At 32.9% G+C, this 18,072-nt stretch overlaps 1 protein-coding gene across 1 annotated transcript in view; it reads left to right on the plus strand.

Moving 5' to 3' along the window:
- The first annotated feature begins 6,905 nt into the window (after positions 1-6,905).
- The window catches only part of LOC134535261 (uncharacterized), a 112,437-nt gene continuing 101,270 nt past the window's right edge, over positions 6,906-18,072 (plus strand). Inside the window, exon 1 of the mRNA XM_063374332.1 lies at positions 6,906-6,990. Within this exon, the coding sequence (XP_063230402.1) occupies positions 6,906-6,990 (85 nt within the window). The remainder of the gene's footprint in view (positions 6,991-18,072) is intronic.

An 18,072-nucleotide genomic window follows, 5' to 3' on the forward strand; every position in this document is an offset into this window, starting at 1 on the left:
TATTTTACACTTAGCATCACCATGACTGTTATTTTGTCAGTGTTGCTAAACAGCAGATATTAATGGCGGTTCACAACATTTTAGTATTGTATTTTCTGATTGTTTTATCTATGATAAAATATGTACGTATTATCACTTAAGTGACAAATATTTTATGTGACCAGTTACTGATTATTTGGACCATTAGTAAATACTTCAGTGTACATACTGTAATTTATTAAAATACATTTTTACATGACGAAAGCATCAATTGTTTTTAAAAGTGATAAATTGTTAAATTTTAGAAATTCATGAACTATTTAAATATTTTCTCCTGCTTCCATTATATATGACATAGATATTTTTTTGAACCTAAAATTTAGTCTTAGTAGTGCGCGTACAGAAACTCTTCGGAAATTTATCATATTACGGTATGGATGTTTTAAGAAATTTTACGACTGGCAAATTCACTTCTAAATAATTTATGGAAGATCTTATAGATTTATTTATTGACTTAATTTACATCGCGAAGTTAACCAAGTTCAAAATAATTGTAAATTTGCGAAAATTATATGGTGAAATTTACAATTAATGTTAATATTATAATCTTCGTTAAAGAAAATATTTTTTGTACACGTATTAAAAAAAATTATTAAATATCTTACACACAAATAGAAGAGATTTTTATGACCATTTTAAGAAGTGCAATTGACTATTTTTTTTAAAAGGGTTTGATAATATAAAGTATAACTACAAAAATTATTTGAAATGTAATTATTATTCAGATTTCACTTTTTTTTCTCTAAACCCATCATGTGGTTTCTTACAAGTTATTTTGGTTGTTAGTTTTATATTTCAATCAGCGTTAAACTGGGGTATGTTTGCTATTAATTTTTACGAGGTACAATTGTACATTCAATATGGTTTTAACGGTTTGTACAGCAATTTTGAATAGAGAGTTTTACGGAATAGGGTTAAACAAACAATGCACAATCAACGTAACAACGTCCTCTTAAAAGCGATCTCCAGAAAGAATAAAAATATTTCAAAGACTTTTTATAAATCAATTAAATATTAAAAATTGTGTGAATTTAGTTTATCTTAATAAAAAATTATGGTTTAATTTCTACAAGGGTAATTATTTTCAAAACATAAAACAAGGTTATTGAATCCTACAAGATAAATAAATACCTATAAGTTTACTATAATTATTTTGGAGATCTCATCTACGGTTAAAAAAAGGGATTAGTTTGGTTTTTGTTTGGTTAACGAATATTGCCATATTTTCTTAGTTCTGAATTTTTACATGGGCATCTGTGTGGGAAAAGAGAGGGGTTAAAAATTATAACAATGCTTAACTAAGTTTGGAGATACAATTATTTATACTAAGTAATACTAAGCAAACTAAGAATCAAACTTGATCATAATAACACGTCAAATTGGATGAGAAATTTTTTATCTGTACTATAAATTTCAAATAAAGATGCGATTGTATCAAATATCCTTAAATAATAACAAGTAATTGTAGTGAGGTGAAATCATCGAGATATTTTAAGCAAAGCTGTAATTATAATGAATGAAAGTGTTAGGGTAAACGATGACAAAAACATAGTTAAAATGTTAACCATTTTTAAATAGTCTACCTCAAGAAATGAAAATAAAAATTTTAAGGTTTAAAATATTCCTTAATCTTTACTAAAAATTAAAATGCCTACGCATGAACACTTAAAAATAATATTGTATTTATATTCATTTTATTCATCTGAAATTTTTTTGTTTCTATTTATTTGGTAGAAATGTTTTGAATTAATCACACAATTTTCTCTCAATGGCAATATTTAAGCAATAATCTGAAATTGCGTGAGGCAAGCCGTAGGTTATTAGCTGGTTGTAAATTTTCTTGTACTCTAATTTAATTTATATTCTAACAAAAGAGTAATTAAATCTGACAATCTCACGAGGAACCTAGTAGAAAAAAATCATTTTATTATTTTAATAGCCCACTATATTTACTACTTCATTGTCTGCGACATTTGCAAGTATATAAAACATACAAATTAATACAAAATAACATGTAAAATCAGTACTCCAATACCATCACTGAAACAAATCAACATTTATTGAAATAGTTCAGAGTTCATTATAACATTATATTTATAACGCTTATGTAATTTTACTTTTTTGAAAAAAAATTACATACCCAAAAGTTGTTATTGTTCTTGGTAAAAATTTATTTTAACTGTAACTGTCAGTATGTTTAAAACAACTTTTTTTCAAAACAAACAACATGCTTATTTAATGGGTTAATAACTTTATGCTTAAGATACCAGAAATATTTTGTAGTACGTTTTACGTACTACCAAAAGATTTTGTAGTTTTTAGTAACGAATAATTTATAAGATTCCCAAATGGATAAAAATAGAATTAGGGCGTAAGTTTCCCATTAATTTAAGTGGAATAATCTTAAATTAAGTTAGCTCAAGTTAGCTGATGAGCCGTCACTCTTTGCAGAGGCAGGGCTACATTGTTGTGTGTTGGAGACGTGAAAAATTATCTAAGAGATTTTCTTATTTGCTCGTAATAACCACTCAGTGTCTTGAATGGGACACCTGGACACTTTTGTTTATTAATAATACGTGGGTAGCTTAAGCATTATTTTTAAATAATTTAACATTATAAGACTACTTCACCAGTATGTTAATAAGGATTATGGTGCAAAAGTAAAATACAACGGAGAAGCTTTTGAGAGAGTTCTTGTTATAATCTTATTCTAGAAACCCTCATCTTAAAATTGTGTATGGTTACCTAAGTAAATAAGATTTTGGTCTTGGTAATTAGCCACCAAACCTATCGTTTTGTATTAATGTGGTATTTAAAGGTTAGTTTTGATATAAACTTAATGGTATGATATTTATCTAGTTTGTGTATGGTCACAAATTGGGAATATATTTTTTGTTTCTAATAACATTGAGTTTATAAAATCATGATCAAGTTAAAAATTTAATGAATATTTAATTTATGAACTATATTTGCGTTTAATAAACTTAATTCAGTCATTGACTGAGGTTTTGAGCCCACTATAATTCTGGAGGTACAAGTTTTACTTTGAATCAGCCGTTTGTAAATATAACTAAAATCTTATTAACTGCCTGCTCAGTTGACAAGGGGTCACAGGACGCTTTAATTCAGTTTCATAAAGCATTAAGTGATGGTTTTTTAAAACCATTTTCAGTCAACTGCAAACCAAAAATACATGGATATTGTGTCACCTGAGAACTTCAATGAGGGGTTTTGCCATAATTTAGAAACACACAACCTAAAAAACGTGAATTTTTAAAAATGTGTGCGTGAAGTCCACGCGCAACAAAAGTGAAACTTATTTCTTATAAAGTGTAACTTCTTGCTTATTAAGTGAAAATTCTTGCTTATTAAGTTAAGATAGAAAAATTATTAGTATTTTGATTGAAAAAGAGAAAATAACAAAGAATAGAAAGGATGCTGGTATGATTTCAAATGAAAAAAAAAAAAAAAACATTTTTTCCGCGTCCTGTTCTGTCGTATCGGTTCACTGGCACGTTTTGGCGCCTCTTTTGGTGTTTTATTCCCACTTTGCCTTTGATAATACCTTTTCTCTGCTCCTGCCTATTTATTATGTTTAGGTATTTTGTTCATGATCTTCAGGTGAATAAAATGAAAGAACAGAAAAAATCCAATCCTCACCATAGTTTGGTAGATTACACCTAGTTAAAAGTTTTTTTTCTTGTACGTGACGATCATAAGTTATGTTAGTCTGTGTTACGATGTTACTATGTTGTCAGGTTCTGAGTTATGAAGTATTGGACTAATGTGTTCCTAAGTCAATATCGTTATAACCTATGCTTTACGTATTATAGTTCTAATTTGTGGGGATTACCGGAGCTCTCTGAGATATGACAGTTGTAAATTGTGATTCTTAAGTTAAGTGCAGAACCGCTTGCTAAAAAATTATGAACTTTGCGCTGCCTTATGGCTTGGAATTGTTATGTTATTAGTTCCATGTTCTACGCGCTAAGGAGCCCAATTGTAGTGGCAACTCTTCCACACTCACACAAAATTGTGCATTTTCAATGTGACTAACAAACTATGGTAAGAGTTTATTGAGAGAAAAAACAACAAAATATGATCTTAGCTTAACGTCTAAAGAGTTTTCTAATAGTGGGATACATCTATGAAACTGGAGCTTAACAACTTGTTTATTGAAAATAATAGAGAAAGTATTTAGCAACAAACTACAGCCCTCGATATAGTATTTAATCGAAAGAAACAAAAAAAATCAGATCACCAAATATTATGCCGCTTCTCTTCAACGTTTTCGAGAAAGTCTATTATCAAATTTAGATTCATAAACGACCACGCCTGGAAAGTATGCTACACGCAGAACACCCAGTAAGGTACGAATACTGCTACAACCCAGTGACACGGATTTTATTAAGTGATGTACACGCCTATAAAAATATTTTATTGATAATAGAAGCTTGTTTTTACATGCGGGTAAGTAGCCTCCCTTGAAAAAAAAATTATTTTTGGCTCACAGATAAAAACCACGGGAAAAATTGTTACACTCAATTATTAATTAAATAATATTACGACAACGAGATGTTTTTCGTTGGCTCTAGAACTTGGTTTAATCAATCATTTTTTAGACGCTAAGTGTTCCATATTAATAATATTTTCTCTTGTTTGCGATAAACCAGTTGTTCACTTCCAACTACGGAGGCGTGTACCAGCCTCAGGAAGAACTTATGTTTAAACGTATTTATTGGTTATAAACCTCCAGCCAAATATCAGTTTTTGAATCATGTTCATTCTAAGTACTTTTTCTATACAAAATAACCAATCGGTTTGGTGATTTAATTTCGGTTAAACATCAGTATATGTAACATCTTAACTTATGGTATACGGCATTTGTTAGAAGTAATTTAGTGAATTGAACCGAAGACGATTGCAACGGAAATGTATAACCTCTTTGCTACCATCTGCGGCAGAAAGTGCGAATCAAAATTCACAAAGCCAAAGGAAAACTTTATAGTATTTACTGTTGAATGAATTTAAATTATCAAGATGGGCTGTATTTTAATTCAATACCTTATTGAAAGTCCAAGTTCAAAGACGGGGTTTGGTATTATTTCAAAACTTTAGTGCTTTTATCGGAGAAGTTTCATTATATAATTAAAAATTCGATCTGTTAAGCAAATTATTAAATAGTCAACGTAGCTGCTGCGGCAACAAATTTCAGCGCCCTAATAGTCAACGTAGCTGCTACGGCAACGAATTCCAGCGGCGGGTGCAAAAACTACGTGTGATTCACTTCAAAAAACTTAGTTTAAAATACTATTTGCGAATCACGCTCAGCGTTATTTTAAAAATTTCTACCTCTAATTTGTATCCAATTTTCGTAATATAAGTGTATTCGCAACATGAGTACACACAAATTTGTTCGAAACCGAGGTTAGATGTTATTCATCTCTGACTCGTTCATAAGAGTGTTTTTAATAGTTTCATAATTTAAAGGGTACAGTCTGAAAATTTAACTAAATAATAAATCAATTGCTGTGAATATTATTCTGTGTTCATTGTTAGACAAGTGTTTTCGGGGTATTTAATGCAGCATCTCTGCCTTCTCCTTGACAGAAATACTTTTACTACAATTTCATAGACAAATGTGATTCAAAATCATAACAGAATGGAAGAAAAAAAAATATTTCCTAGACTTAACGTTTTGCTTTATATTAAATATTATATGGATCTTCATGGCGTTATTATTTAGAGCATTTGTTGTAACGTTTTGAGGTTTAGTGAAGAACTTTAAAGAGCAAGATGACGCAAAATCAGGAGTTTAAAAAATTCTAACTTATAAATATCCAAGTGACAAATTTTTTTTCTGTATAGTCTGATAATATGAAGCTGAAACGAGGTGGCGAAGTGGCAAGACACTGTATTTCAATCTATATTACCAAGGGTTTAATCCCGTTCCATCCACCGATATATCGGTTTTTCATGTTTAACCGAGCACTCTCCAGGCAAATGCTTGTATGTATCCTTATTATTGGCCACGGCTGATTTCCTTGTCAATTTCCTGTGTGGTCCCTTTCTACAGACCTCGTCGGCATGCGTTAAATTCATTTGCAAATGAAAATTGCTCCTTATAACAATGTTTATTTGTTTCTTTTACCATAACTTTTTTTTGTTTAAATGATTGTTACGAAATACGCCATACATAAATATAAAAATTTTGCAAAGTTGGCAGTTAACTACTTCTGCAATAATTTACATGTCATGGGTAGAGACCGGAAAAATTCGCGAATTTATTTCGCGATAGGCTAAAATACAAATAGTTATACCTCAGTGCTGCCTCTGTTATTGGCTCACAACTCACCTGGACGAATCTGGGCCAATGAGAAACACCCGACCAAAGCTTTATCGAATCACAGGCTGCTACGTTGGGACGTCTCACAAGACAGCAGCCAAAGAGTGGGTGGCATTTGACCGATTGTACGTAGAACTATGGAGTTCATCCTGGAAGGTCATCGAACCCGCGAATTTTTCCGGTCCCTAGTCATGGGTTTCACTTAAAGAAATTTTTTTCAGAATCGCTCTGGAACTCGTTGGTAAGTATATATGTTGGGCGTTCCGAAAATAAAAAAAAAAAAATAAAATCCCGAAGCACTTGTGGTGACGCGCATGGCCTCGCACACAACGTTAACCCGAGGTGTGGGACCGGCGACCCACGTGTTCCCTCCCCCCCCCCCCCCCCCTTTGCAGGACGCGGGGCGCGGCGGCACCTTATAAGAGCCGCGCCGCGCCTCGGACGCCAGTTCCCCGCCGGCAGCGCACGGCGAAGCAGTCAGTCGGCCTGCGAGTCACGGGCGAACACGCTGCGACCCGCCATGTGCTGCGCCCTGGACGGGAGGACCTCGAGGCTGGGCTTCGTGGCTCTGCTGCTGCTGCTGGGGCTGGCCGAGGTGGCTGCAGGTACGTCCTTCGTCGCACGTTTACGAAGAACGTCGTCGGGGGTTTTCCAAAAAAACATACCACGTTTACGTTAAAAAATATATTGAAGTATAACCAAACATCTGAAATTCGACAGCATAGACACTCTACTTCGTCCCTCATCGAAGGCCTACGCACGAAAAGGATCATGGGAGATACATTCCACATCCTGAAAATCTTAAACAAACTTACATTCTCACCAATAAAAAAAAGGGGCGTTGTCCGTAAAAATCGATTTACGGACGATAATTTTACGTGATAACGTCATAACAAAAAATTGATGAAAAATTGCATACTTTTTTCAATTTTCCAATATTATTTACAATTTTTTGCAAATTTAATTTAAATAATTTGTTTAAATATAATCACGAACAATTAGTTAAAAAGCCCGCCTTAAACTGTTTGATATTATAGAAGATTTTCTCGCACGGTGTTTAGCCGGTTCTTGTACGCTCGGCTCAGGCGGAACGTGACAATTTTTTTCGTACGTGCAGCCGGCGTTCATCGATTTATAAGACGTCACGTCAAAATAATTTTAAAGTAATAACTTAACTTATAAATTTCGACAGCATAGACACTCTACTTCGTCCCTCATCGAAGGCGTACGCACGGAAAAAGATCATGGGGGAAACACTCCACCCCCTGAAAATCTTAAACAATCTTACATTTCCACCAATAAAATTTTTTTATAGCAAACAGAGGGCCATGTGTAGCACTACAGGTTCTGCTATCGTAGTTTATTTTGAACGAGTGATTAATATTTAATTATTTTTGAGTAATATTTTTAAATACAGTCTTAACATAATAGCAAATAATTTTATAAATTGAAGTGTCTAACATTCACGTTTCCTCTAATATTAAATAAGCAAGGCTTCACCTATGTTAATGTTGGTTGGAACTTTGTAAAATAGTTTACAAAACAAATTAAACTTTTTTTTAAATACATTAAATATATTTAATGTATAGGTGCGGTAAATGCCTCAAGTTTGAAATCAGAATTTTCTCCGGTTGTGTTCCTCAGTAATTGAAATAATTACATTTGGTAGATTATTTGATTTAAACTTCTATCCCTCCATAAATTAAATTAATCGTGGCGTAAACACCTGTCCCACGTGAATATTAAACCTGTTCACATTGGAAACCAGACCACAGATGTCAGAATATTGCGTCATTTATTTAAGAATACCCAATAGTCTGGAGCTACAAACAGCCCTTCCAGCCCATTCATCATAGGTTTTTACAAAAAAACATTATTCCAACAATTTTTAAAAGTTGACCCTTACTTACAGGTATCTCCAGTGATGAATTATACAAAAGTCCTGATGAATTAATGGTGAGCTTTAGCGGCCGACATTAAAACTCTCAATTTTTTTATCATTTTTATCTCGTTTTTTTTCCATTAAAATAATAGTTTCATACAAATAAGGGCTTCCTTTTAGACTTTTCAACAAAAACTGGGGTTCATGTATAGGCTATAAACTTAAATTAAATAGCGTTCGCTTAAGCAAAATCCTATATATTTACCTATGTCCGCCATCCACTTGTCCACAAAAAGTAAAATTAAAAAAGAAAGTAGTAAATAATAAAATCTCTGTTAGTTTTTTTTTCTGTCGCTCGGTAGGTTTAATCTGATAGCATTAAGTCTAAATTTCTAAGCGTTCTCCCCTATCAATAATAAGTGTGACATTTAAGCATAAGCCATGGCAAGATGGAAAATATTAGTACACCATAGTGTATATTTTCTACATCCACACCTGGTTCTTCATCCAACCTTGCATTTACTAAATTTTATATTTGTGATTTCGTAAGGTGTGTACATGTATTCGGTTGTGACAGGAATATGCCCGCTTTCATATCCTAGTTGGTAGCTGCCCCTTCCTTTGGTGGTAGTGCAGCAATATTTAGTTTCACATTAGACAATGCCTGTGTGGACAAGATATGCCGATACAAGTTGAGGGATATTTGTTTAGCAGGCGCTCAGTACAACTTTAGAAACACTGTGTTCCGTGAATCTGCTTCGGCCTCATGATAAGACGTTGGACTGTTAAAAACGTCAGAAATATCTTGCCACCCTGCAGCATGCTTCCTGAAGAATCTGACAGACTTGAACTTACCTTCCGGTATGATGCCGAAATGGCATCAGCTCCACTAAATGCATGCAAGAAGTCCTGAACTTTGCAAATTGTTTCTTGAATAAAAAATTATTTCCAATTTGGCATGACTCGGCTTCATTAATAATATGTATCGTTTGGGTGGATTTGAAATCACAAGTAGATCCATGAGAAACACATCATCACTGATTACTGCAATGTTGGCTTTTTCCTTGGATTTTTCTACCGCAAATAATAATTAAATATTAATAAATATTATTATTATAATGTATCCGCGTCTTCAGACACTTCTCTATTTTCTATTTCCTGATTTATAAGGGTTACTGAAAGGAAATTAATTACCCCCACCTTATTTTATTAAGTTGTAAAGTAATTCCACATGTATGGCGATGATCACTGTTCTCTCATCAAAATGTATGTTCACTAACTTATAGGTTTGTTATTTCGAATTTGTTCAATTCTTTTATAGTACTGCATTCCAAAATTTGATTAAGTAATGCTTGAGAAGTTACTTGATGTGGCAGTGGCAAATTTGTGATATTATTGAATCTATGGGTCATAATATTTTGAGATGTAAGAATCCAATATCCATAAAAATATCCAAGTCGGGGAAGTAAATTTCTGTACTTGATACTTAAAAACATACAAATATAAAGCTGACCGAAGGTTTTTGTTTTTTTTTAAATTCCATTTTTGTCAAACAACGATGATGGAAAGGTAGACAACTGATATGACATGTATGTATTTAGGTCTTTTTCGGCCTGCTTGATCTTGTGTGACTAAAGCAAACGATTGCATATTTTCACCTATTAATATCTGTTTGCCATATTTCTTTTCCTTTAAATTCTTTTTTGATCGTTTTTTTTTCTTTGAACCATCCCAATTATTGCAGATTTTAATTCTGTGAAGGAAACTTGTCAGTCATCACAATTCTCAAGAAATGATTGGAAGACTGATTTTAATCCATTTCCAATGTAAACCGATCTGTTTCAGAACATTCTCGTTTGTTTTCACCAGAAAGTTCTAGAAAACATGCGTAATGGTAATGGCAAATGAATCACACACAGTGGATAGATTCCCATGTATAATTTCTTTCATTCGTCGTGTTCAAAATTTTATCTTTCACGCCGATACTTTGAATTTAACATACTGGTCTTCGCCTTTCAATGAGCTTCTTCAGTTCTTTTTTTCCGGGAAATGTTTATATATGACCTCAGTACAAAAATAGTTTTTTTTTTAGTTGGAACGATGGTAGTGCTGACCGTCTGAGGGGCACAGTAATGTTGGAATACGCTCTAGATACCTACATAGTTTGATATTCACACTGTTGTCTTTTCAAATAAACTTGCATTGTGTTAGCTCGTGTGTGGATTTGTTTAATAACGAAGTACGTTATTTTAAAATTGAGAAATTACCTACTTACTTCTGATGCCTTGTTGTCATTTATAGTTTAACGCTAGAAGCTGACAAATAATCAATTCACTTCTTACCCACCACTGTTACACTTACCTTAAAAGGCTCACGAATCTCTTCCCAAATGAAACTATTTTCAGTCATTGTTTAACCTATGAAATAAGAAAGTAACTTGAAAATAACTTGAAAGATTACAAATAACATTCTATATTGTTAATAGACCTATATGAATGTGGAAGTTTGGATGTTTGTGAGTTTATTGCTTAATCGTGTCTTTAATATTGAACAGACTTGTATACAATTTATTATACAACTAGCTCGTTTACTGAATTAACACATATGCTAGATATAATTATGAAATTTCATACCTAAGTTAGTGAAAATGGGGAGAATTCAGTTATATAATAGAAAATACTACGATGTAATACATGGCATATGAAATATGCAATGCGAGTCTTTAAGTAGAGAAAAAGATTTCACACTCTTTGCAGGTTCATCGTCGCCATGTTCGGTCCAACGTAAAAATTTTTTACGCATCGTATTTCATTTTTAGGTAGATTTCAAAGCAATTCAAACTATTGTAGCAGTTATCATTTATATGTTTACAGTATATGTCACACATCTATGGCACGATAACAACCATAATTTTGCACAAACAACTCCCAAACTAATAATTAAAATATTTGAATGGAAAATCTCGTTCGATCACGTTAATGGGCCAAATCCGACCAAAGGGGTTGAAATGAGGAAGTAATATTGAAAAAAACAGAACAAACGCTATAACCCCCATAGTATGAAACATATTATAACACGTAGGAATAATACGAAAAAACTTTTGTCTACTTAAATTTTTGATACGATCAATAATAGCTGCAAGGGGTGAAAAGATAAGAGTTGGAGGACAAAAATATATAACTCCCTTCGTAGGCACACCATTGAGTTCGTTCAAATTGATTGCAAATATTAAATTTTTGTCTAAAATATTTTTCTAGTACAATTTTGATAAGGAAAATTATTCCTGCAAGGGGTACAAAAAATCATATTATACGTACTATTAACACTTTTAAATCCGCGCTTATTTATTGTGAAACCTTAAATTATTATCTACAACTTTCGTCCGAAATAATTTTTTATACGATCAACCATTACTGCAAACGGTGGAGAAAAAGACTCCATTAGTAAGAACACTATCAAATCCGTTTCTTCAACGCACAAGTCAACTAATATTCATTCAAAATAGTCAGTCACCAACACTCTTTGTAACCGACTTCTAAAACGGAGGAGGTTCTCAATTCGTCTGTAATTCTTTTTTTTTTATGTTTGTTACCTCAGAACTTTCGACTGAGTAAACCGATTTGGATGATTATTTTTTATTTGAAATATGGTGCTTCCCGTGTGGTCCCATTTCAATTTGGTCCATTTCTGACAATGAAATCCATTAGAAAACCATATAAGCCTTAAATTTGCATTAAGTATGTGCGCGACAATTGGACGAATAACTCAATATCACGCCAGCCTATTTCCATTAATCTTTTTTCATTGGAAAGGATGTACTTCAAGGATAGTTTGATGAAAGTTTGGTTAGGTTTTGATTATGGGATTTATGACAAAGTAACGGAACTCTTCAATTCTTAGGAGCAAATTAACGATACTCGGCCGAATCTTTTATAGGCTATCCGGATTTTTTTGTCACCTACCGGAACGTGGATCAAGCTGAGACGGTTTGCACGTTGCTCTTCTGTCTCTTTGTTTAGATGATCGTGTATCACGCTGAGTCAGTGGGCACGTTGCTCCTCCGTCTCATTCGATAGACGATCGTTGATCAAGCCGAGACAGTGATTACGTTTTTCGATATTTTCCCTGTTCAAAACTTTTTCATGTAAATCCGCATTTTCGAAAGTCTATTTTTGCGCTCTTCGCAAGTCTCTTTTGAAATTGTCCTCGAGGTAGACTTCTCTTCGTTTGTTTCATTTAAACGGCGCTGTCTCATATGAGCAGCACGTTTAGTAGGTCTATCCATATTCAGACAAATTAGTTAGTGTTCTTCAGATTCACTAAAAATCAAAAAATAAACACAAATTTTAACAAACAAAAACCGGCTTCGAAAATAACTATTCCAAAACAAATAAATGTGCACTAAAAAGTAAAAAAATAATTGCGTATTCTTCTACAACTTAATAATGAACTTACTTTTTCTACTCATCAATATGTAGGTACGATCTGTGTGTTTGCCATGCAAGAAGGTAGGTAAAATGTAGTTACAATGTATGTTATTTTTAGAGTCGGTGTCAGCCAAGGAAACACTACAAAAGACTTAGCAATAATAATACGAGAATACTTTAAGAAATATTTTTTTTACAAATTAACTTTTATACTGTGAGTACTGTGACAGAATACCAATACCTAATTAAACCCATTTACAAATTAACTTTTATACGACAATATACTGTGACAATATCTGTGACCTTGAAACGACATAAATAATACCTAATTAAACCAAACAAACGAACTTTAATACGACACTTATGCTGAGACATAATGTAGCAAACGGCAATACTTAAATATAGTTAGTATTAATTGACACCGACTCCAAAAATAACAATAATTGTAACTACATTGATACCTACCTTCTTGTATGGTAAACACATAGATCGTACCTACATATTGATGAGTAGAAAATGTATGTTGATTATTAAGTTGTAGAAGAATACGCAATTAATTTTTTTTTACTTTTTAATTCATTTTAATTTGTTTGGGAATAATTTTTTAAGTCGGTTTGTTTTTGTTAAAATATCTGTTTATATAATGTGTAAACATCTTAAGTCTCGGTAAACGACAAGTGGTATAAGTAATTTCGTGAAAATGTAACGGGAGTCGATGAACCGAAATGTGAAACAAAAAGGGTATACCCGTGTGTAGCAACATAAACCCGTAAATAGTCTCTTTCGTAAACATTAGGGTACATACCAAACGTATTGATGTGGCAAATGAATCTTTATGTTAGTGAAACTACCTAAGAATATAGTATTTGGTAAACTAATATAGACAAAGTTTTTTGAAACGTAAGAAAACTAGCATTACACTGTTTATAATACATAGTCTCCTGTAATCCCAATTGTCCCAATAGTGCTGTTAGAACGCGCTGTTGATAAGCCCTAGACTTAATTTTAGACGTGGTTCACACATCGTCACTGGAAAAACATTTTTATAATTTTTTAATAACAGAGTAATTGATTAAAATAATAGTGCTTTAAGACAATATATTAATACATTTTATTTGTTTCTATTATTTCTATAATATTATTAAACACGTAGCTCAGTAAATTAGATTGATTATTTCATAATATATAGGGATATATCCTATATTTTTGCTTCAAATAATATAAAATAAATTACTTTTATCAGGAAATGAAGGTCCATGAATCCGCAAAGGACATTACAATAGTAAAACTATTCTTTAGTACTTTGTTATCGTTTAAATTGATCTAAGGCAGCGGTTCCTAAAATGTGTTCCTTGGAACCCTGGTATCACAGGGGTGTCTAGAGTAGTATAAACTAGGCACAAATATTGTCAAATAAATTTCTTGGAAGGAGTTGGGGTTCCGCCAAAAGAAAATCGATCACAGGATTCCCTGGCCAAAATAAAAATAAAGCGAACATTTAATTAAATGTGTGCAAGAACATTATAGTAATAACTGTTTAATGAATTTTAATTTAATGGGCAATATTTTAACAAGTTTTCTTATCTAAAATATTGCCCAAGCCGGTGTTTAGTATTTTTCAAGTCTTTTTCGCTTTTATCGGAGCCGTTTATACATGATTGTTTAAAATTGCCTTGTGTTTCGTGCTGTTTTGTGCTGCCATCTTTGCATGATTGTGGCAATCAAACTTCAATATTCAGGGAGCGAGTTCTAGCAACTGGTGGAGAAATTACTTACTTGAAAAGTGAATATTTATCACGCTTGACATTGAACAGCACAACGCATTCCCGTGCATTTTTTCTAAGGCCGGGTTTATAAACTACGCAAGATTATTTGCAAAATGAAAAAAAAAAAAGAACTTGATCGTTAACAACATTCGATGTTTTCACTTAAATTGCGAGCACTGAAAGACTCGCTCACGTTTTTTTTTGTTAAATTTGTTATGTACATTCATCTGCCATTCTGACGTAAACACGAACTTTGGCAGTGGTAAGTAAAACCAGTTCGTAAACTCGTGCACACGTAGACGACGCAACTCTGTTCGGACCAAGGCAGTGGTGTTCCCCTGTGGCCGGCATTGGGAGACTTCATCAGAGGTCAAATGTAATTAGAGTGCACAGCAGACAGACACCGTCTCTACCTACAGTCGAACATCGAGAGTCTAGTACTTATACCATGCAAACGCACGCAAAGTGTCCATGTGGTAGCTTTCAAAATTTGATCCTACACTGTAAAGATTTGAGAACGTTCGTAGAGATACCATAGATCACGTGAAATTTCCCATGCAAATGTAGATTAAAATTAATTGCTTCCAACTGAGTTATAAAGAACAAAATAAAATTATTTATGCACTATGGAGGTCAGAATTGTAATGTTAAATTACCATTCCCTTTTATATTAAACTCGAATAGCGATTGAAAAAGCAGGGTTCTCAGAGAATGTGAGAACCTAGCAATATTGCTGTATTTTATATTTCTTCAAACAACATGGCATAAGCCAAATATATTAAATATCTTGAAATAATTATATACTTCTTCTCAATATTGTACCCATCAATAGTGCAGTTTAAAATAAAAAATTGAGAGATTAAGTTACATTAGTATCTGAATACAATCCAACAAATTATGCAGTTAAAAATGATTATTTGAGCCTTAAATTACACTTTTTTTTACCAGTGAAAAAATGTAAGTAATGAATTTACTATATATTATTTTTTTTATTAACCAATAAAATGTATGCACCGATATAAGACACTGAAATATTAAGCCTTCTGATCTTCTTCTCTCTCTTAAGTTGGTTAAATTTTCCATGATTAAGTAGTTTACCATGGAATTATAAAATTATGTAAATGTGTGATGATTGTAAGTTTGCTGATTTATGATAATAATTAATAAATGAATGATCTACATGATAGCAGTAATCGTTCCTAACTTAATTTGCACTCTGGCTGGAATATAATGATAACTTGTTAGTTAGGATATCTCATAACCCTGAGGTTTAATAAACATATCTGATTTATCTGACTGGCCAACTACAGGAAATGTCAGATATCGTTGAAGAAAAGCGTAACATCTACAAATCTTTGAACTTCATAATTTCAACCATTCCAGAGGTTCATATCACTGCGTTAATGAAAAATTGCAAATAGAACTACTTCAACACCAACAATAAGTTTGGGTAAATATGTAGAGTCGCGGTATATGCGAAAAAAATGCTAAAAATCCGAAAATACTTTTATTCTATGCTCTTTCACTTCCTCTTTTCAATAAACCCGGCGGAGATAAGAAATTCCAAATAATTAAGGAGATATCGAATTTTTATTTTCCATCACAATACCGACCATTGTTGCTTGTTTACGTTTATGGTTTTTTTATTTTCGCAACGTAGGTAGAACGATTACATCATTTTCTACTAATGGCAAAGGAATTGTACCCGCCTCTAACGTAGGTAAGTTTTTAACGTTTCAAATTTTAATGTTTTATTTGTTGCGCAAGTAATAAGTAAAAAAAAAAAAATACGTGAGTTCCTACCGTTCATCCTTTGTCCCGGTTTGTTAGGTCAGGTCAGCTACAATTTAAATACTTTAAAACTAAACAACCATTAAAATTAATTTATATTATTTTTAATGTCTGCTTAGTTTGAAAGTATTAATAATGTAACTGACCTGACCTAATCGACCATTTTAATTAATTAGGCATTCACGAACGGTAAATAAAGATGCACATAAAGTTCTGCCATTTTCGATTACACCCAAACAATTTACCTTCGGCCAACCTCGGGTTTATTTATTAATATTTATATTTCTCTGTTTATTTTAATGTAGCTTTACTAACCTAACTAACCGTCCATAGTGTTTTAAAGTGTTTTAATGTAGCTAACCTAACATAACATAACTATAATAAAAGTATTTTCAGATTTTAATAGATACTCCTAAACAAGCAACAATGTAGTCGTTCACCTACGTCGCGGAAAAAAAAAAATCATACTCGTCTCGTAAACAAGAAACAATGGTGGCCGCCTGAATTCACAGGTATTGTGATGCAAATTTAAAAATTCGATATCTCCTAAAGTATTTGGAATTTCTTATCTCCGCCGGTTTTAATGAAAACAGGAAGTGAAAGAGCATTTAATAAAAGTAATTTCAGATCTTTAGAATTTTGTTTTCGCAAATACCGCTACTCTACATGTTCAAAATTAAAAAATTCCATATCTCCTAAAGTATTTGGAATTTATTATCTCCGCCGATTGATTTGAAAAGAGGAAGTGAAAGAGCATAGAATAAAAGTATTTTCGGATTTTTAGCATTTTGTTTCGCATATACCGTTACCCTACATATTTACCTAAGTTTGAGCAAAGAAAAATTAAAAATGACTAAAACGGATGTTTTAAACTTTATTTTAATATTAGTAATTGGATGCATTTTTTTCGTAAAGTTTAAGTAATTAAGTTTGTAAAAGAGCGTTGTTCTAACACGCAATTCACCAAACCAAATTCACACACGTGTTTTATTGCATGCATCAAAGAGAATAGCTTACGTAAAAAGTTTTCAAAAAAAAAAAACGGGTATTTATTGTGCTTTAGGCCATTGTTACGTCGGGAAGGGAAACATAATGGCCGTGAGAGCGTTTGTGTGCACACCTATTACAGCACATCTAATAATATGTGCCTGTTTGCCTGCTGTTACTTTTAAAACTTCAACTTTTATCACTCTCTTATCGCTATTGTAATTTAATAATGAAAAGGTGAACGAGACCTATGAAAACGCAATTATGTTTATGTACCAAACTGCTAGAATTTTGGTGCAATCTCGCCAAAGGTTACCTCTAGGGTCAGAGTGCAGGGAGTCATCGGTGACACGGCCGAAACTTCCCGACTGGGAAAAAAGGAAAAGCCCGGCGCGGCAGTTCACAACAGCTTCGGCGCTACACCCTAAGTCTGACGTTACAAATGTCAGACGTCCTGGAATTTAACCGATATGGGAGACCACAAAGTAATCCGCGGTCGTCGCGATGTCTTCTCGACTGCTGTGCGATGTCCCGTGGGACTCGGGACCGCTCCACGACCAGTAGAAATCTTGCCCGACGTACTTATAGAGAGAGACTCTCTTTCGTTTGCTTGAACTGCATCATTACCAGGAACTTCCATTTAGAACCGAGTGAGGCACCAAAGAACAACATTGCTATGAGAAATATTGGATGAAATAATTTCTACATGGCGAACTGTTTTCAGGTGTAAGTTCGCGAAGAATGTGTTTCTAGTGCAGACTCAGTACAAAAAGGAATGGTTTGGTTCTAAAACTAAATGTAAATAACCAATAACAAATAAATGTAAAGTTGAAC

The sequence above is a fragment of the Bacillus rossius genome, chromosome 8, assembly GCF_032445375.1.
Source record: "Bacillus rossius redtenbacheri isolate Brsri chromosome 8, Brsri_v3, whole genome shotgun sequence".
Lineage (NCBI taxonomy): Eukaryota > Metazoa > Arthropoda > Insecta > Phasmatodea > Bacillidae > Bacillus > Bacillus rossius.